General features: G+C 44.3%; 1 protein-coding gene across 1 annotated transcript; it reads left to right on the top strand.

Annotated features, from left to right (window-relative positions):
• Positions 1-1,032: 1,032 nt before the first annotated feature.
• Positions 1,033-21,463, top strand: aldh1l2 (aldehyde dehydrogenase 1 family, member L2). Its single transcript, XM_085251184.1, has 23 exons — positions 1,033-1,268; positions 3,580-3,724; positions 9,136-9,370; positions 11,441-11,606; positions 11,766-11,867; positions 12,426-12,515; positions 12,598-12,732; positions 12,917-13,042; positions 13,153-13,244; positions 14,843-14,990; positions 15,086-15,205; positions 15,299-15,426; positions 16,895-17,045; positions 17,131-17,201; positions 17,309-17,414; positions 17,502-17,589; positions 17,933-18,026; positions 18,097-18,196; positions 18,395-18,493; positions 18,606-18,771; positions 19,296-19,401; positions 19,488-19,687; positions 20,049-21,463. The coding sequence occupies exons 1-23, from the start codon at positions 1,221-1,223 to the stop codon at positions 20,102-20,104; spliced, it is 2,772 nt and encodes a 923-aa protein (XP_085107310.1). The 5' UTR covers positions 1,033-1,220; the 3' UTR covers positions 20,105-21,463.
• The last annotated feature ends 120 nt before the right edge of the window (positions 21,464-21,583 follow it).

Raw genomic sequence — 21,583 nt, 5'->3', positions numbered from 1 at the left:
TAAAAGCAGCCTCGGGGTGTTTATTCTGGTGTTTGTTAATGGCTGCAGAAAGTTCTTTCATGGCCAACCTAGCATTAGCGTCGGGGGGGGGATATACACGGCAGTGAGTATGATCGAAGTGAGTTCTCTGGGGAGGTAATAAGGTCTGCATTTGACCATTAAAAACTCCGCATTAGGTGAGCAGTGACTCTCAGTAGTAGTGGAGTTCATGCACCAAGCATTGTTAATATAAATGCACAAACCTCCACCTCTGGTCTTGCCGGAGGCATCTGCGGCTCGGTGTGTGTGGCGTCCTGCTAACTCGATAACATTGTCCGGGCAGCTGTTGTTCAACCATGTTTCGGTGAAAAACATGACATTTTTAATGATGTTATTCATAATAATAACATCATTAAAGGCAGTGCTGTTTTTATCACTGTACTGGAAAAAGTGCTCTTATACTAATAGTAAGACTTTAGGCTGACAGCATGCAGTCTGTTGGGCAGCTTTAAGACGGATTGCACTGCCCTTTGCCGCTTACAGGAATAAATGAGTGCTTGATCTGCCAGCAGCCTGTGTCAGTTTGAACCTGTGCTGGCCAGCTGTTTGATTAGAGCCTTTTCCACGTGGGAGTTTGGGCAGGTGCACAGCAGAGTAGATATTTTGGGCTTTTTCAGTGTTTGTTTGACAGATACACAGAGAAAGGACAGGAAAACGTATTTTTGGTTTTTCTGATGTGAATTATGGTCAATATCTTTTTCAGAGGTCCACAGTTTAGCTTTTGGCAGAATTTATGACAGTAACTGAATCTACACAGAGATAAACATGTATGTATACTATGAACATGTATGTATAATTCGCTTAAGTCATTCACAATCCCAGACTAAAGCAACGTATAACGAGCTCAATGACCAATAACCATGAGAAGGACGAATTCCCACGCGTGACCGCGCCGGCAAGGAGGTAAAATAAGCACCACGGGAACGCGCACGTCCGGTCCAGTAGGCAGGACGTACCGCGTCTGCTGCCGTCGAGTATAAGCTGGCTGTGACGAGCCCACACCACGGTCCGCCGCTGAGTCTGGCTCACACGGGCAGCATAAGGTGCAGCGTGTGAAGACAGGAGCGCGCCTACCTCAGCTGGGGGCTCTGAACATCCGGCAGCGTCTCGATTTATTGTCGTTTCTATTGCATTGAACACACACGCGCGCATATATATTAAAAACAAACAACAGCGCCATTATGTTGTGGACGGCGAGTCAAGTCTTGAGGAAATTCTCCACTTCATCCGTGAGTAACGTTGCAAACAATCACCGGGGTTTGATGCGTGAGCTGCTCTGATTGCGCGAACATCGTTTCTCTAAATGTGTCTGTGTAGCGCTGAACGCATGCAGCGGTCTGCGGGTCATGAGGAGGACTGAGCCAGGCTCGGGTCTGACTGCACTCATTCTTAGTAAGTCACTCAGCTGCTGTATTTTCAGCCAACACGGGAAAAGATGGTGCACACTTTGCCACGTTACGGTGTCAACGGCGCCCTCCTCCTCTGTTCCTCCCGCTGCGCGCCTGGACGGTGCTGGCCTTTACTGTACAATATCTGGAGGAGTTGCATCATCATCACAGGAGGCTCACAGTGTACTGGCTGGAGCCCGGCTTACGTACGACCCTGCTGGGCTGAAAGAGGCAGCATCAGACGGGCTCTTTCATTTCTTATCTATTTACCGTGTCGCTTGGAAGTTGCTGTGCAGCAGCAGCCAGACCTGTCAAATGTGCACTTGACAGGATCTTACATATGTGCATGGGAAACCTGAAACCTCCATGCTTAACACATGAGGGGGAGGTTCTGGCATGCACTTGTCACTGCTGGGTAAGGGTTGTAATCTTCATCAGCCAATAGCTTTTCTCTGAGCTGCCTTTAGCCAATAACAGAGTTAAAGGCCACTAAGACCGCCAAGGGAGGTTGAGATTTAAGGATTTCTCACATATGCAATGAACAGGTGTAAAATAAAATATTACAAGGGTCTGACAAAAAGTCAATAATATGTAACTTCAGGGAAAAAAAGCTTAATGATGACGGACATTTGCCCTGGTTGTGAAAAGTTATATTATGGGAAACAGAAGCAAAGAGGTTTCTGCTGCCCCAGTTTGACTGTCAGTTTAATCAGAAACTGCTGTGCTGTTAAAACTTGTGCGCTCGCCATCGTTTCTTTATATTTTGCTTTCAAAAAGTTTTAAAGTGGTCTTGAGTTATAGTTTTCCAGGCTCTTTGGAGGTCTTTCAAAGTCCTTCTTTGGACATTGGCCACATTTTTACTCATTTTCAGTCCAGTCATTAAACCTGACCATTTTCAGAGCACTTTGTTTGTCAACTTGAATCAGTCAGGCATGGACAAAGGACCAAATTCAAGAGAAGAATGGCTGAACCCATTTTAAACTGCATGTTTAGGCATAAAAGAGTATGTTGCACCAACAAGGTGGTTCCCAAACAGCTGTTAGCCAGAGAAGTGGGATATCTCTGTAGGTGCACTGTGTTCTTAAAAAACAAGACAACTGGAGGACAAAAGAAGAACAAGCAGGCATAAAAGAGTATCTGCAGCAGATGACCAATATCTGAATGTTAGTTCTGTAAGAAAATGATCAAATCCTGCACACAGCACCTAATAGTGCGCCTGCCCTGCAGTTGGTTCGTCTACTGTTTTCATAAACCTGATGAGAAATAGTCTCAGTGGAATCGTGGCTGTCAGGAATCCATTGTTAAGGATGGAAAACAGGGAGAAAAGGATGAAGTATGCAAGAACTGGACTGACAGTAATTGTGGAGGATGAATACAGATTGGAGATTTTTGCTCAAACTTTAGTCAGTATATACAGAGGTGAGTATTCAGTCATGTTTAAAATACTCGGGGCTGCGTTCCAGCCGGTGGACACAAAGTACTGTCAGAGTTTGGTCCAGCGTGCGGTCACATCTGGGAAGTGCCTGGGAACAGCTTCATTTTTCATGATCCCTCGCACACGACATATACTGGATATTAAACACACTATCAGTCATGGATGGGCCGTCCCAGAGCCTGGGCCACCGCCTTCTTCTCCTCCTGATTCTTCTTCTGATTGTTGTTGTTGAAGAGGTTTGACTTCATCATGACCGAGAACAGAACTAAAGGAAACCCGCCTCCAAAGAAGAGCTTTGGAATATCTTTCATGAAGCGTAGAGAACAATTACTGATGATTATTTAACGACATACAAGAATTCCTGCCTAAGCGAGTTCAGGCTGTGTTGAAGAATAAAGGTGTTCCTACCAAATATTGGCTTTCCTGTTTCTTCCACACAACTGTTTTTTTTCTATTTATGTTTACAAATTTGTTACAACTATTTTTGCCAGTTACATTCCAAGAGAAAAGAGGTGTGGCTTAAGACCTTTGTACAGTACTGTAGGTCAAAGTAAAATAACTGCTTACTGGAAGTTGCATAAAATCTATTGAACTGTAGTGAAGTGTCTAAAGTCTTCTTCTGCAGAAAGACTAGGGCATGAGCATTTGCAGTGTTTCCAGTATGTCTGATGTGCTTTCAGTGAAGTTGAAACTTGTGTGTTTTTGCTCCCTTTACAGCATCATTACCAGAACAAGTTAAAGCTAGCAATTATTGGCCAGAGCCTGTTTGGTCAGGAGGTCTACAGCAACCTGAGGAAGCAGGGGCACAAGGTGGTGGGTGTGTTCACGGTCCCTGACAAGGATGGCAAGGCTGACCCCCTGGGTAAGTTTCCTGTTCATTCACAGGTTTCTCTCTGACATGTCAGATACCAAACTTTCAACATTGCTGTCTTCTTGTCCTCCCAGTTTGCTATTATTATTTTTAATAGTGGGGCATTTGGAGTCACTACTTCTTCAGTTGGTAAAATAAACACCTAAGAACGATGGAAAAGCGTTGTGTTCTACAGTACAAGGAAATGTTTCATTATCAACCCAACTATCAAACAGGCTGCCTGGGCTTGTTTTGTCATTTTGGCCGTAAAATTACAAATTAATTCTCATCTTATAGGAACCTTTAGAAATCTAGCCAGAGCTGCGTTTCTGCCTGTGTTCAGACTCTAGTACCTTGTGAAGGCTTTGTGCTACTGATAGAATAATATCCCCATAAAGCCTGTTTTCTCTTCTTTTCGAAACACTTTGAATTTTGTCTCCAATCGCTAACAGAGTCGTGGCTTTTCAAAGAGCCTCGCCACAAAGGTTTGAGTCAGTTTGTGTCACACTTTGTAGAAGTGGAGGAACTTAAAGTTTGTTCATGTAACCCATAATTATCTAAAAGAGGTGTTTGGATCCACCTTAAGAATACAGGTCTAGTTCTAGCTTCTATTTTAATTCCTGAGCTCTTCAGTTGTGTTTTCGTCTGTTTGGTGCTGAGTAGGTGTTAAGTTGAAATGTTAAATGTTTGTCATTTTTATGTTTACCATTTGTACATAGTATTAAAGAATTCTTTCTGTCCTCCCCTCCCCAGATCCTTAAGATTCTGGGAGGGGGGGTGGTAGTGTTTTTATCACAGTAACACCCTTGTTTGATGTTAGCAAACCTCCTCCCCTTTGTATGGCTTCACTGTGTTATCTAGGGTGAACCATCTAGGGTGTGGGGAGACTACCCTCTTTATGACCAAGGATGTTCCTACTGTGCTTTTATGTTATATGACCCTTTGATCAGCAGGAACACACACACACACACACACACACACACACACACACACACACACACACACCCAGTGCCTTGTCTTTGTAACCAAGGGGGGTTACGGGGGAAGGTATGTGTTGTAAACTATTGTTTATTGTGTGAACGTTGTCAATAAAAGGGAGCGAGAGGGGGCCGAGAGAGAGAGAGAGGTTATTTGTGATGAGCTGAGATACCGACAAGGCCTCCCTTGCAAGTAAAACGATCGATCGCCGTTGCCTTGTTTTTCTTTCACGGGAATAAGTTCTGGGATCAGCGTGGTCTGACTTTAGACCCAACAGTAGGTAGTTTAGCAGTAGGGCTGTGCGATATGACCAAAATCTCATCTCCCGATATCAGACATCTATCGTCCGATAACGATATAAATCACAAATGTAACATTTTCTGTAAATTCTGTGAATCTCGGGCAGCTCGACCTGCGTGAAGTGTTTCCAGCTGGGCGTCGTGTAGCTGAGTCGAGTGTTTTAACCGTTGCATGAAACGACACATTTTTAGACATGAGTTGTAACGGCGCCGTTTTCTTTGTGAGTATTTATTACACGGCGTGCTGCGGGGAGAAGCCTGTTCTAACGTTTGAGTCTAAGGTTTATTTTTTAGCACCTGGCGGCTCTTTTTTACTTCTCATCCGTAAACATTCTGCATCTTTCACGTGATTCAGTTTATTTTGAAAAGTCTCAACAGGATCTTGAGCTTTATTGTGAAAGGTTTATGTGGAAAATAAACAAGCGGACACGCGATGGTGTTACCGTCGTTGTTGCTAACGACAACGCATAAAAACAGGCGCTTGTCCATCCTTAGTGTGGTTATATTAAATATAAGAGAAAGAGAGAACTTTAACTAATGAATACAGCCACTACAGTGACATCAGAACCATGAAAAATATCGCCGTAAACCGTTTATTTTGTGACACCACGAAACAAACGATAGCGTAAAATGAAACGATAGATGTTTTTATATCGTCATCCGATATATATCGTTACATCGAGCAGCCCTATTTAGCAGTGCCAAATGTTCAGCTGAGACTACGACAAACGTAGGCTGTAAAATCAAAATAATGTGCTGTAATAAATTCACATGAAGGGCAGGCTATGCTACTCCTTTCAGTTATTATTGCAAATAGGGAAACTTCTTTTTCCTCGCCCCTGATTAGATCGTGTAATGCTTAAACATTTAGATGCTTGTACGTGACAGCAGCACTACTATTTAAAGTTCAGTGTTAATCAGACTGTGTAAACTTTGAAATCACATATAAAATTACAAATAAAAGAGATTACAATTAGAATCTGCATAAAACTAATAACAGCCTGTAGGTGAGATGAAGCTCTGTCCCTGGTACTAACTGTGGGTCACCAGAGGCCTGTGCTGCAGCTGAGGTAGATGCGTGTTGACTACAGTGCTCCTGGACAAAGACAGGCCTTTATTCTGCATTAGTTGCGGGATAGGGGCTCCATTGTCTGTGTGAGGAGAGGCCCTGTGTGGCCCAGAGATGTAACTCTGAGGTGAAAAGTCTGCAACAGGGAGGGTGCGCTTTGGTGATGCCGTCTCACCACGGAGCATCATCTGCTGCCTCCTGGCTTCACCTGTTGTTGAAAACTTAATTTCTTCTTCTATGGTTCATAACCTGGAGCAGATCTCTACATTGCATCATCCCACTGTTTGTATATGTTTGAGTTTTTTTCAGTTCAATTTGACTTACATAGCACCAAATCACAACAAAAGTCTCCTCAGGGTGCTTGATATTATATTATATTATATTATATTATATTATATTATATTATATTATATTATATTATATTATATTATATTATATTATATTATATTATATAGTTTTGAGATCCCTTCCCAGACGCCTTAACGCCCACTCACATCCTGGGCCATCTGACCTCAGGAATTCGCATGATAAGGTGGGGCCAGGTTTCACAATGAACACACCTGAAACTCTGGCTGATTGGGACCCACACCCAGTTTCCCACCTTGGCTCAGGCGATTAGAGGATCATCAGGGGGTCCTTTTGTCCCTCTGTGGGGGGAAACTCCCACTAGGTTTATATCTGGGACTCTCCACCATTTGACCTTAGAACTGAAGAAGCTTCTCGGATGAGAGGTGAAACGTCTTCAAGCAACTTAAAGAAGTCCAGACGCTTTTCTTTGCAAGCTCCTTTGACAATAATATAGTATAGTAGTCTTTCTACGATAATGGAGAAAAAACCTCAGATGACCCACTATGAGCAAGCACTTAGCAACAGGGGGAAGGAAAAGCTTCCTTTTAATAGGAAGAAACCTCTGACAGCACCAGGCTCATGGAGGGGTCGCAATCTGCTGTGACCAGTTAAGGGTTGGGGGGACGAAGACTAAAGGATCCTTTTGGGCAGAAGTAGTTTTCATAAGAGTTTGTGGTGTCATTGTTAGCATCTTGTGGCATCCGTGTAAAGTAATGAGCATGATTTAGGACTGAAGGGGAGTACTCATGCTTACCTGGTGCACTTATTACAGGCTGTGTTGCAGCGTAAAGAGTCCTCCTCGACACCTCACTGTTAATCTGTTTTTTCTTTTTCTTTTGAAGCATCTTCACACAAAGCCACTTAAACATTTTTATATATTATCCTGAGCAGTTCATTGCATGTGCAACAAGTATGTATGAATTTTTACATGTCACGCTTCTCAGGCAGCTTTCAAGTCTCCACAAGTTGATTTTCACATTGAAATGAACATTTCAGTTAGTGTTATCTAATCTTTGCTAGTGCTAGATTAGCAGCGGGACAAAGTTGGCAAATGCCCAGGAGCAAAAGAGCCTCTGACGATCACTGTTTGCATAGTCTGTAGGATTAAGATAAGATAAGATAGAACTTTATTAATCCCTCGGGTGGGTTGCTCTGGGAAGTTCGATTTCCAAAAAGCACAGCACCGACAGAAGTTACAGAATATCATATATACACACACACACACACACACACACACACACACACACACACACACACACACACACACATATAAATACAGAGACAAATATAAATAAAATATACGAAGGGGATAAATAGAATAAATAGGAATAAAAAATAAAAATACAAGTGAATTGCACATTTCAAGTATTGAGTCTGTTGCACTGTTGACTATTTACAAAAAGTATTGCACAAGGTATTGCACAGTGAGGTGAAGAGGCACTACAGCTTAGTTGTTCCCCCCTCCTTTGTCCTCCTGTTTCCCCTCCCTCTCCCCTCCAGAGAGGAGTTAAACAGTCTGATGGCGTGTGGGACAAAGGAGTTTTTAAGTCTGTTGGTTCTTGTCTTGGGGAGAAGCAACCTGTCACTGAACAGACTCTTCTGGTTGTTTATGGCCGTGTGCAGAGGATGCCCAGCATTGTTCATAATGTCCATCAGTTTCTTTAATGTCCTTTTCTCTGCCACTGTCACCAGAGTGTCCAGCTTCATGCCGACCACAGAGCTAGCCCTCCTGATCAGTTTCTCCAGCCTGCATGAGTCCTTCTTTACTGTGCTGCTCCCCCAGCACACCACAGCATAGAAAAGTACTCCAGCAACCACCGACTGGTAAAACATCCTCAGGAGCTTCCTGCAGATGTTAAAAGACCTCAGCCTCCTGAGGAAGTACAGTCGGCACATTACAAATGCAAATTGTAATATCTCAAATTGCCTTCAAGGGCCTTTAAAGCCAAGTTTAAATAAATAAATGACATGATACATTTTAAGGAATTAATTTTAAAAGTAAAAGGTTTCTGGTGTAGCAAGTGGATATTTATGTTTTTACATCTAATCAGGACAGAAAAATGACTTTTTAAGGGTTATATGTTGAACAATCAAAAGTCCAGTGCAGCAGTGTCCCTGTTACATGATGCAGCATCTTTTTATCCTAACCTTTAAACACTCCAACACACCAACTGTTCCTCTGTTCCCACGGCGGCCGCCAACCAGGGGCATTTGTTCCATGTCACTTCCCATCTCTTTATTTTATTCTCCGGCTAAAAACAAAAGGGTTTTTATTTAAATGAAGGTTGACGTTAAATTAAAATATATTGTTGGTCACAGTTTATAATAAACTGATTGTAAATGCATTATTTACTTACAGTGTCTTCAGACTGTGGTTTTCCTTCATCTTAAGCTGTGCCAGTGTTGTCTTCTCCAGTTATTCCAGGAATTTAATTTTAAGTCACACTCCTTACAGATTATCTGATGTCCTTCTGTGCATCAAAATCTCTTCAAAGACATACTTTGTAAACACTTTGCCTGCCACAGTAGCTGTGTAACTGCAAGCCACTTTGCAGCCAGCTCATCCTTTCATTCGTTGTCTGATTTAATCCATTTTATAGTCTTTGTCTTTTCTAAACTTGCAGTATTTAATTTCTGACATACACTTAGACTTTTAGCTCATTACTCAGGACCTCCATGAAGCCGTGGCGTTCAGGACTGCATCCCTAAAATGTCCTCTTTTCTCTTAGCGGTGGCGGCAGAAAAAGAGGGGACACCTGTGTTCAAATTCCCACGGTGGCGGGTTAAGGGGAAACCCATCCCAGAAGTGGTGGATGCCTACAAGGCGGTGGGTGCTGAGCTCAATGTCATGCCCTTCTGCTCACAGTTCATCCCCATGAACGTCATCGACCACCCAAAGCATGGCTCCATCATCTACCACCCCTCCATCCTGCCCCTGCACAGAGGAGCCTCAGCAATCAATTGGTGAGAAAGAAGGGGGTTCGAAAGGAGTTTGTTTGACAGCTTGGGATATGCTGGTGATACTGGTACACTGAACAAAGTGGATTTAATTATAAGGAATATAAATATTCTGTCCTATCAAAAGACAGGAAGGCTTAAGAAATGAGCCTTCCTGTCTTGTCAGAGGTTATTTTGGGGAAAAGACCCAACAGAAACAGAGCGACCAACAACGAGTAATCCCAATAAGGCAGAAAGTATCTCCATCGATTGTTGATGGGAAACTGGTCTCAGAGCTCACTGAGAGAGAGAGAGAGAGAGCTGTGCAGGAAGTGCGATTATTATTGTGATGGAAGCAAGGGGATCCACACTTTGTTTCCATAAAGTATCCTGATTACATGTTTTTGCAGAAGCTGTTTGCCTGCTCCTTGATCTGTTGTTGAAATTGGTTTATTCGCTTTTAGCTGAGATTCTGACATTCCTGTGGATACCACACGTCTATATTTAAATAACAGATCTGGCGGTACATCCCATTAAACCCGATGTCCCCCCCCCCCCCCCCGGTACTGGGGGCGTTGGGGCTTAAACAATAAACAACAGGTTAATTGTTGTTGTTAATGGCCTTGTTTAGCATGAATGGCCATGTGGGAGGGGTTTATCAGTAGGAAAAGCTGTAAAACTCATGAAAATACAGTTAAAAGTCCAAAATGTATTCTTGTGCTTTTTTGCAGAGATCAAACACGTTAAGAATTATAAATGGCTTCAAGCGCACATTCAGGCCTGTGAGACTCATTTACACACTCATCCGTCTCTTTGTGCACCTGGCCTTTGCCAAAACACCTGCAACCTTTGGAACGTCTTCCCCCATCCTTCCTTACGTAATGGTACGATCCCAGTCTGTCTGTGCATGTGATTGGCCCACCTTTGCCTGTATGGACTCCCAGCAGTGCTGAAGCTTTGGCTCCAACATGCAAACAGTCCATGAATAACTGACATGTGTAATTATGTTTGCCACCCCTGGTCTGGTAGGTTTAAACCTGCGATGTTTGACCTCAAACTCGAAGCAGCCTGGCTTTCTTATCTCTTCTACTTCCAACAACAAATCTCAACCCAAAAAAGGAAAAGTCTCCAAGCTCCTCCTTCATGAAAAACCCCAAACTCTCATGTTAAGTGAGGTTTCGAACTTATTTTCAGCACATCAGTGATCGACAAAGAGCACAGAGACAGTTACAGTTTGCCCGAGCCGAAGGCTGAGACTCACCATAATGTAATGCTGGCTCAACAGGAGCATGAGTTATAGGTGTTGCTTTCTGCAGAAATCTTTCCCACGAGTTTCTTTAACTTAGCAAAGAGGCTAGCTAAGAACCGTCCAAAGCTCAAACTGTTCAGTGCAACTATAAATGTAGTTATGTATAAACATACTTTGATTAAAAAGAAAAACACTGCTCACCATTTTTCTCTAAGTAGAAAGCGATCGTTTTAAGGAAAGGACTGTTGAGAACATTTTCTTAGTAACATTTCAGCAGGCAGTAAAATATGGTATTTAACAGACCGCTGGGCACCTCTGCATGCATCTGTAATAGAACAACACAGTCGGGTCGATGTGTTTCCTGGTTTGACTGTCATAAAAAAGCTATGGGCTTGCTGGTGGTGGAGCGGTGTGCCATAAAACCTTCCTCATTATGGAATCCTTCCTTTCCTGGTTAGCTTTCTCCGCGTGCAGAGGCGCTGACACTTCAAACTGAGCACGAGCCAGTTTAGCAGAAATGCTCACCCTGAAACAATAAATCAAAGATAATCAAATTAGTCTCTGTGTGGAACCTTTATGGTTAAAGTTGTCATGCAGTACAGCTGTCATGTCACACAGTCAATGCGCTGAGTTGCCTTTAATAAGAAACCTGTTGCCCATACAACCTTAACGATGGCTTCTCCCCACTTTCTCTGTATTGCACCTTTAAAGGGCTCCCTGATTGTGGTTTTTTCTGGTTTCAGGATTAACTGTTAGTACACTGTAATGGTCTACTTTATAGCCTTTATCTGTTCTAAATATAATTGTTTAATGACACAGCTCTTTGTTTCCCTTTTATATGTCACCAGGACTCTGATCCATGGAGATAAGAAAGCCGGCTTCACAGTGTTCTGGGCTGATGATGGACTGGATACCGGACCCATCCTGCTGCAGCGCGAGTGTGATGTCGAGCCCAATGACACTGTGGACACACTGTACAACCGCTTCCTCTTCCCCGGGGGCATCAAGGCTATGGTAATCACATGGACCTCAGTATAATGAAAAGGACTAGTTCTAATCATTTGGACCTTCAGCATCTAAACCTACATTGCACTACTCCACCAACCCCAATGTTTGTGCTTGTGTTTGAACTGAAACACTGAGCTGTCACCTGGACTCTGTTTCTTGGTGCAGGTGGAGTCTGTGCAGCTCATTGCTGATGGAAAAGCCCCTCGGACTCCTCAGCCAGAGGAAGGAGCGAGCTATGAAGGCATTCAGAAGAAATCCAACGCCAAGGTGAACGTTAGACGGCAGTCTGAGATCAGGCACTACATCACATCAGGAACGTGCATCGGGTCTGGATTGCCATCAGGGGTGTATCCAGACCTTCAGAATGACGGTCTGAATATTATTCCTGCACAACAACTGTGTATGAGTCGGGTTGTTCGGCTTTATAATAGCTTACAAGAAACACTGATAGAGTCTATCATTTATACGACCAAGCCCAAGTTAACCCCTCTTTACACATGCAGCTCGTACTCTGAACAGCTGCTCAGTGTAATAACTCTCTCACTGGAAATTTCCTATTAGCTGTGCAAGTGAGACTGGTTTGGGGTGGGTCTCCCTGTAACGTGAAAGCGCGAGGTGGAGCTGATCTTAGCTGCTTCCTGATTTGTCACATGGAGAGATGTTTGCTTGCAGCTATTACAAATGTGCTATTCCTGGAGCAGTCTCGTTTTCTAGCATCATTTTTCCACGTGTTGCTAAATCGGAGGCCGTCAGCTGACCTTCCTTCTCTTTCTCGGAAACGTAGCTCAGGCACTGTTTACACTGGCTTCTTCTTGTGTCCCCCAGGTGAATCTGGCACAGCCAGCCGAGGCGATCCACAACTGGATCCGTGGCCACGACAAAGTCCCCGGTGCTTGGACGGTCATTGATGGCCAGGTGTGTTTTCCAGAATGACTGAGCAAAGATAATACCAAACATTCTGGATGTATTTTAAAATCTTCTCTGGGTCTGTCCTCAGTCTGTGACCCTTTATGGCTCCTCCATGTTGGGGGGGTCTGTACCCGAGGGCCAGCCGCTGGACATCGAGGGGGCTTCTCAGGCTGCTCGTGTCACCAAAAACGGGCTCGTCCTGTATGGAACTGACGGCAAAGCTGTGAGTGACCTTATAAAACAAATAACTGAGAGCAAACAAAAGCCGAGCTGGATGAGTGTGTCGGTGCCTCTATTAGCTATCAGACAGTGAACTCCAGAGGCAATAAGGTTAACTCAACCACAGCTGACTGAATCAAATGCACTCCTAGCATGCCTGTTTCATCTTTACTCTGTTTGTGCCACAGCTCCTAGTGAAGAACCTGCAGTTTGAAGATGGGAAAATGATTCCTGCTTCCAAATATTTCTCTTCCGGAGAAAGCGCCAGTGTGGAGCTGACCGATGACGAGAAGACAATGGCAGAGGAGATCAGGGCAAGTGAACCCCTGTGTTATCTGATTCTTTTTAGCCTGCTGTCTCCCAATAGACTGTAAATGATTTAAATGAAAGACATCAGCCCATTTAAAACATTTTTTTACTGCAGAACATCTGGAAGGGCATCCTCAGCAACGTGCCAGCCATTGAGGACACCACAGACTTCTTCAAGTCCGGCGCCGCCTCCATGGATGTGGTCAGGTGAGACGGATCAGTGCAGGGACTGCTCAGAAATGTTTTACCTCTTCTTGTTATCCACAGGTGGAGCAGTCTTTTCATTTTACAGATACAATTATGTCATGTATTTTAAGTTGTGCTGAAGATGGCACGCTCAGTTTCTAGTCAGCTCCGTTATACTGAGTTTAGGCCACATTTAAAATCTCAGATCTTTGGGCTCAAATCCTGAATTCACTTTAAAAAAACACAGTCTATACAGAACACTGTGCAGCTAACGCCTTCTTTAAATTTGTTATGGGTAAAAGATACTGGCTTATATCAGAAGTAACCTCTAGAATAAATGCATAGTATAGCTTTTATAAAGAAAACACCATGATAAACCAACTGTGTGCACATTTCACACAAAAAAGAGAAAGTCTGCATAATTTCAGGCTCTGATTCAATAACTGAATTCTACATTTAAAAGTTATTTCAAAGCAGATGTTTCAGTCCAGAGTACCTTTTTCCGACTTTTCCAACCTGACCAGTAAATCTTCATTTTGATATCAGTTATTGTGTTTGTTTGTATATGTCGGGGTTTTTCCACTGTGGACATTGGAAACCACTACAGACTGTATATAAACAATGGACATAGCCACCCTGTTATCATTAATTGCTTTCAGATGCAGTTTGAAGCCTCAGCATGAGTTTAGCTGGTTGGCTTCATAAGCAAGCTGCGTTCATAAACAGTCCTCTGGTTTATGAACGCAGGTCCTCTAGTGGCCACTAGAGGACCTGCGTTCATAAACAGTCCAACACACAGATGCACGTAATAAAATACTATCATTTTACTCTCCGAGAGCACAGCGTCTTTGGAATGGATTCAGCCAAACAGGAAGTCACATTATTTCACAGATAATTCCATTAAAAATGCTTCACAAGGCACCAGCGCAGTGAGGCCACAGCTCCCTGTGTGAACATCTGTCAGTCAGATTTGACAGATGTTTTTTTGTGTTAGCAATAAAAATCATTCACCTCACAGCTGTTATGAAGGGGTACACTATCCAAAGAGCCTAAAAGCTTTTTATACTGGACTACAAACATGGTTTTAATGCTGTGTTTGGGCATTTTAACATGGGTGCTTGTGCAGTTCCTCTAGTGGCCACTAGAGGAACTGCAGTTTTTTTGTTTTCTTTTCCACTTATGGATTGGCTGCATTTTTTCAGGGCTGTCTGCCTGGGGTAACCACACATAAATGTCTGCTTTTGTAATGTTAAGTGTCCTGTTGTGATTTGGCGCCATATAAATAAAATTGAATTGACAGCTGAATTGCATTGAATGGAATTGTAGCAATTGGAGAGTCTCCTGATACCAGTCTGGATAATACAAAAACCCTGACCCAGTCTCACTGCCAACAATGCAGCTTTAACACACACATTTATATGTGAATAATACATGAACAGAGATATTACATTCGAGGTGATTGGTTTATATCTCGCGCCCTTTAACCAGACAGCAGGAGCTTGGTGTGCGTGTCTCACCTTTAGTTGTTAACATGAATGTGAGTTCACCAAGCAGAAACAAAAGCTTATAAACGTGTAAAAACGCAGTGTGTGATAAAGAGCTGTCCTCACTGTGTGCAGACTGGTTGAGGAGGTGAAGCAGAAGTGTGCTGGCGTGCAGCTACAGAACGAGGATGTGTACATGGCCACCACATTCCAGGACTTCATCCAGATGTTTGTCCGCAAGCTGCGAGGAGAGGACCAGGAGGAGGAGCTCGTCGTTGATTATGTGAGTCTAAATCCGAGCTAAAGCAAAATCAATCAAGTAACGAGGGGAGATCCCGTCACTCAAACCCAGTTGGGGTTTTCTCCATTGTTACCTAGGCAACCAAAGACGTAAACAACATGACAGTGAAAATGCCATATCAGTGTTTCATCAACGGCAAGTTTGAGGATTCAGAAAATGGAAAGACCTATGATAGCATCAGCCCCACTGATGGATCCGTGAGTCACATGACCACACTCACTATGCTCAATGCACAGATTTTCCATGCCATGTTCACTGGATCATGTTTGACGATCTCAACCTTCAACCAGGTGATCTGTAAGGTGTCTTATGCCTCAGTGGGTGATGTGGACAGAGCTGTGGCTGCTGCCAAAGAAGCTTACGAAAATGGGCCCTGGGGCAAGATGAACCCCAGAGACAGAGGAAGTCTTCTTTACAGGTGAGTACCTCCCTCTAGAGGATTACTTTGGGGTTGCAGAAACATCAGAACTGTGGAGGGGGGGGGGGGGGGGGGAGAATCTGATCTAGATTATCATATTAAGATTTGGGACACATCGTCAGTAGTGGACCTTGGATTCATCGGGTGTTGCCAAGTTGGCATACCACAGCTTCTTACGCTCAATTGCTGCCTCCCATGGTACCGTCAGCTCAATGACGTACGCAAGTTTTCAGGAGTTAGACCAAAGGACGAGGTCTGGTCGCAAAATTGTTGTTATGATCTCTGCGGGAAAAATTAGCCTCTGATCCAAGTCCACTTGCATCTGCCAATCCCTGGCAACCTTCAGCGGGCCCAGGTCTGGGTTGAGGGGCTCGTCCTCGGCTTGTCTCCTTCCTGGATAAATGTTGATGAAAACTGACGCTCCTCTTGGTTCGTGAAGGTTGAGCGTTGATGGATTTTCTTTTGCGCTCCTGAGACACCTGAGAACCTGGTTGTGTCTCCATGTGTGTCTGCCCTGAGTAAGGCTAGTCCTACAACCAACCAAGATGTGCTTGAATGTTGCTGGGACTGTACACAGGGGGGAGGATGGGTCCTTTCCAAACCACAGCTGCAGATTTATTGGGGAAGGCAGCACATCGCATGTCGCTCGGATGATGAAACTTAGTCTATTAGACTCCATGTCCCAGATTTCACTCCATGAGAGTTTCCTCTTTTCCACACTCTCCCAATTCATCCAGCGACCCTGCTTGGCCAGCGCTATGGCTCTGGCATGTCTGGCTGTTTCCTCCTGTCGCTGCACCTCCGCCACCACCATTTCCCGACGTTCGGTTACAGATACCTGTTGCCACTGAGGTGTTACTGCGCCAAGACCAAATCCTCCTCTGCCCTGTTGGACGTGACCCACCACGTCACGATGGTGAAGAGCAGATTTCACCTGTAGCACCGATGTGGCCGGGGTCCACTTCCTCCCCGTTGCTAGGGTGGGAGCAGTGCCTCCCACTATGGGGTCCCGGGAGTCCGTGAGTGACATCTCAAGCCTCACTTGTGCACATTCAAACTCCTCTACCAGGCTAGAGATAGGCAATGACAGTATCCTGTCGCTGTAGAGTCCAACGCTGCTGGGGCACTTGGGAAGTCCGAGCCACTTCTTAACGTAGGAGCTCACTAGCCTCTCTAGTCGATTGGCATGATTGAGTGAGACCTCGTACATTGTCAACGGCCACAGTAGTCTGGGTAATAACCCAAACTGGAAGCACCAGAGCTTCAGTTTCCCTGGGAGTGCAGTGTTGTTAATCCGCTGAGGTCATCCGCCAAGTTCTGCCTTAACTGTTCTAGTTGCCACGTATCACTGAGGTCTGCATCGTCCCACTGTCCCAGGCTCTTTATGGGCTTCTCTAAGACTGTTGGAATTGGTTCTCCACGGATATAGAATAGATATAGAGAGTTAACATCGAGCTCCTCCCTTCAGGCTTGCTGACCTGATGGAGGAACATCAGGAGGAGCTGGCCACCATCGAGTCCATCGACTCAGGAGCCGTGTACACGCTGGCCCTCAAGACACATGTCGGCATGTCCATCCAAACCTTCCGTTACTTTGCTGGCTGGTGTGACAAGATCCAGGTAGGTGAAGGTTTCTCAGGGTTTGTGTGTTAGTGGCACACAACCTAAGCTCTTCACTTCAGCACACTCTGTCTGTTTTCTGCAGGGTAAGACGATTCCCATCAACCAAGCCCGGCCCAACCGCAACCTGACCTTCACTAAGAAAGAGCCTCTGGGGTAAAAGCTCTGCATTCACTAACCTGAACCTAATTATCCTCAGCTATTTAGACAGTATACGCATTTCTGTGGATTTCACTGACTGAAGAGCTTATTTCCTGTCACAGTGTGTGTGCCATAGTCATCCCGTGGAACTACCCTCTCATGATGCTGGCGTGGAAGAGTGCAGCTTGCCTGGCAGCTGGAAACACGCTGGTTCTCAAACCTGCACAGGTGGGTTCATTGTTCCTCGTGCTGTGTACTGTTTCAGTTCTTCCTGGGCATTTTATGTGTTGTAATGATTATTTTTGATATTTACAGGTCACTCCACTGACGGCACTAAAGTTTGCTGAGCTTTCAGTGAAGGCAGGCATCCCAAAAGGAGTCATCAATATTTTACCAGGCTCTGGTAATGAACAGTATCTGTACAGTTTAAACAGGCTCTTTTTGGTTATTCCTTCTTTAGGGAAAGTTCTCAAAGATCAGCGCTGTGAGCACTTCAGTCCTTCTCTCTGTGCTTCATTTGCATCGTTTTATTTGCCTGGAGAGCTAAAACTGTACGATCACAGCAGGGAAAAAGGAGCATTTGTTTGTCCTTCAGCCTGTGTGGATTTTTGTGACTACAACATTAGAAATAGCTGTAGGCAGAACTACTCACAGCACGTGTAGAAGTGTCCAGTTGACTGCAGCACATGTGGAAGATTGTGTCATCCCCCTGGGCTCTGTCACGTGACCTTCTCGATCTCCTCCAGGTGGCGTGGTTGGACAGCGTCTGTCCGAGCACCCAGACATCCGCAAGCTGGGCTTCACCGGCTCTACGCCTATCGGCAAACAGATCATGAAGAGGTAAAACCCGGCTGACTCTTACAGGTCGCACACCACAGCTGCACAGTACTTTACTCTCTCTCTCTCACAGCTGTGCAGTCAGTAATCTGAAGAAAGTTTCTCTGGAGCTCGGGGGGAAGTCCCCCCTCCTCATCTTCAGTGACTGCGACATGGATAAGGCTGTTCGCATGGTGAGGGAACAACGCTCAGGGAACCAATTTGTGATATTTTGTAGACCAGTTAGTTGTGCATATAAATATTAATTATGAATAATCACGAGACAGTTCGGTTCCTTTCAAGGTTCTGGTGTTGGTGAGATCCTGAAACGCCACAGAGTGTGACTGAAATGGCACACTGATGCTTGTGTGTTTGTGCATGCTGCCTCACAGGGCATGAGCTCGGTGTTTTTCAACAAGGGCGAGAACTGCATCGCTGCCGGCCGTCTCTTTGTGGAGGAGTCCATACACGACGAGTTCATTGACCGAGTGGTGAGTGCCGAAACAGCCATCATGTGACTTTAGAAGAAGCAGAAGAAGCCAAACCGGCATTATTAGCTGTCAGAAAAATCATAATCCTGTCTTTACACCCTCTCCTTAAAAGGTGGAGGAGATCAAGAAGATGAAGATCGGAGACCCCCTGGATCGCTCCACAGACCACGGCCCACAGAACCACAAAGCCCACTTGGACAAGCTGCTGGAGTACTGTGAGATCGGGGTGAAGGAGGGAGCCACACTGGTGTACGGAGGCACACGGGTCGACAGGCCAGGTAGAACACGCCCCTCTCTGGAGGCTAAATGGCTGCTACACTCGTCCTCTGTTGTTTTAGTCCTTGAATACTGCATGTAAGAACAGAAAGATGATTTTCATTACCAATTTAATGTCTCATCTAAAGATTGTTTCTCTTTCAAAAACCAGCCAAATAACTGGGAGCATGAAGTTGGTGCAGAAAAAGCACAAATCGGATTCTAATATATGAGCAAGTTAGGTTGCACCAGCACTGACTGTGGAATCAGTACATTCAGGCCTTATCATGGAATATTCAAACAAACTATTATTTGAAATCTTGAAACCACAGTATAGATTTATAGTTTTCACATGGTCATTGATACCAAATCTATTTTTCCAACATCCATTATGAGCCTGTCACAATAAAAGCACCTGACAGGGCTCAGTCATGGAGCACGAATTCATTTTTTAAAATGACATAAAACAAGAAAGGTCAAATAAAACAGTAAAGCTGCTGTAACGCAGTTCATCAGAGCGTGATTATGGGCGCCCGTCTTCCTTCAGGTTTCTTCATGGAGCCCACCGTGTTCACTGATGTGGAGGACCACATGTTCCTCGCCAAAGAAGAGTCCTTTGGTCCCGTCATGGTGGTGTCCAAATTTAAGGACGGGTAAGTCGAGGGTAACGAGTATCACACCGTAGAGTCGTGGCTCGGTGTTTCATATCCTCGCTCTGCTCTTTTCCTCCAACCTCCAGAGATGTGGACGGCGTGCTGCAGAGAGCCAATGACACGGAGTACGGTCTGGCTTCAGGCGTGTTCACGCGCGACATTAACAAGGCCATGTATGTGAGCGAGCGGCTGGAGGCTGGAACCGTGTTTGTGAACACCTACAACAAGACTGATGTTGCCACACCTTTTGGGGGTTTCAAGCAGTCAGGCTTTGGCAAAGACCTCGGTGAGAAGACAACTGGAATTTATTACATTTATTTAATATTATATTCAAATTTTATTTGTCACACACACAACCATACACAGTATGACATGAGGTGAAATGCTTGTAGCTGTGCGATGCAATGCCTGACCATTAAATGACAGTGGTTTTACAGTATTTACAATTTACAGGTTATACAAAATTTACATGAGTAGGGCTGTTTCAATTCTGACTTTTGAATTGATGCTAGCTGGCGTGGTGGTCACGCTTACTGATAAGCTTCTGTTATTCAAAGTAAATATATGACGTTATTATAACTCCTTTTTTTAAAGTAGGAAACCTTTTGTCCCACAAGCTTTTAACAAGTTGTCGTTTGTGTCCACAGGTGAGGATGCTCTCATGGAATATCTCAAGACCAAAGCAGTGACAGTGGAATACTGAGGCTCACAATCTCCCAATGAACTCTGAACAAGAACAGGAACTCAGTGTGTGTGTGTGTGTGTGTGTGTGCAAATGGTTCAGAGCATGTGTACTGTATGAGTGATGGGGGAAAGCTTGGTTGACCTTGAGGTGGACAACATGCCTTCTTTGTTTTGCAGCCATGTTTCCACAGCTGGTCCCTGAGGAGCCGAGCTGCTCCTGGCTGTACTTTTAAAATGTTTTTTACCTTTCTCTGGTTTTTCATTCTTGGATCACCTGATCTGTATACTGCCATCAGGGTGCCGTGTGTGCTGGATGCCTTTCGGCTCACGTTTACTCACCCACGAATACTGCAGCTTTGTGTAGGCTGCAAACAAAATAGCAATATTAAACATCCATACTGGTCCGAAAAATGGGGATGTTTGAGTCTAGAAAGCAGCATTAAAATAGCTTTACAAATTTTCAGGAAGCTTCCTGATCAGCGGTGCTCAGCACACAGTTCTGGAACAAGGCTAGGAAAACAGAAGACACGTAAACCGTGTGAGAAGCAGGATAAACTGAGGCCAGCGGTCAGGACATCGCTGTTTGGACAGACGTCGATCTCTTTGGCTGTAAATGTAAACCTTTCTGTGTTTCTGATCAGACCCAGAGATCTTTGTTTTCATCGTTAACATTCATCAATGTATAAACTGATTTTAAGCTTTCAGATTTTAGTTAGAACAAACTACATAAGAGCTCAGAGACTGGAGTGTGTAATCCAGAGCAGTTAAGTCACGTTTTAAGTTCCTTTCAGCTTTTCCTCGTGTTTCGGGTCATTTTCTTTGGTTCGCTGCGTCACATCAAACAATCCTGATTTCCTGAAATGGTTGCTTAGCAGCTGAATTTAAAATGTCAAAGAATCAATGTGAGATATTTCTAAGCTGTGATGAACCGCCTCGAGCTGGGTGCTGCATTAGAACTGAGCTAAGCCAGTATTTAACGTCAGTGTTAGTTTAGCTGTTTACATCACGCCCGTTCAGACATCCTGACACATCCACTCGGTGTCCAAACGTCACTTTCTGTGTAAATACTTTTTTAAACAGGTTAAAAAGACTCTTTGATACATTTTGACCTTGTATTTGTGAACTGCAGCAGGACTATGTAGTGTTCTCTATTCATTAAAGTACACCAGCCAGATGTTTTATACATCGATCATGTGACAAAGTCGTAAACTTAATTTTCTAATTATGCCACATTGTCAGTGAAGGCAGCGCGGGCTACGATGCAAATGTTTCTCAGTCTTTATGAGAGCGATCGTGTCAATAAACAGTAAGGCTCCAGAAAGCTTGGTGTCCATTTGACTTTGTAATGCTGACGTTGATTAAAGGCGCTGCGCAGCAACACTCGTTTCAGTGTTTTATAGGATGGACCACGATCTGATGATCAGTCATTAAAAACTGTTGAATACAAACATTGTGACTGCGACACTCACAGGGTGAAACATGCATTCGGGGGCACTTT

This window comes from Mchenga conophoros, linkage group LG17 (assembly GCF_057382185.1).
Source record: "Mchenga conophoros isolate Kocher_MC1m ecotype Shallow Benthic linkage group LG17, M_conophoros_male_GT1.1, whole genome shotgun sequence".
NCBI lineage: Eukaryota > Metazoa > Chordata > Actinopteri > Cichliformes > Cichlidae > Mchenga > Mchenga conophoros.
This window is presented reverse-complemented; position numbering and strand designations above follow the sequence as displayed.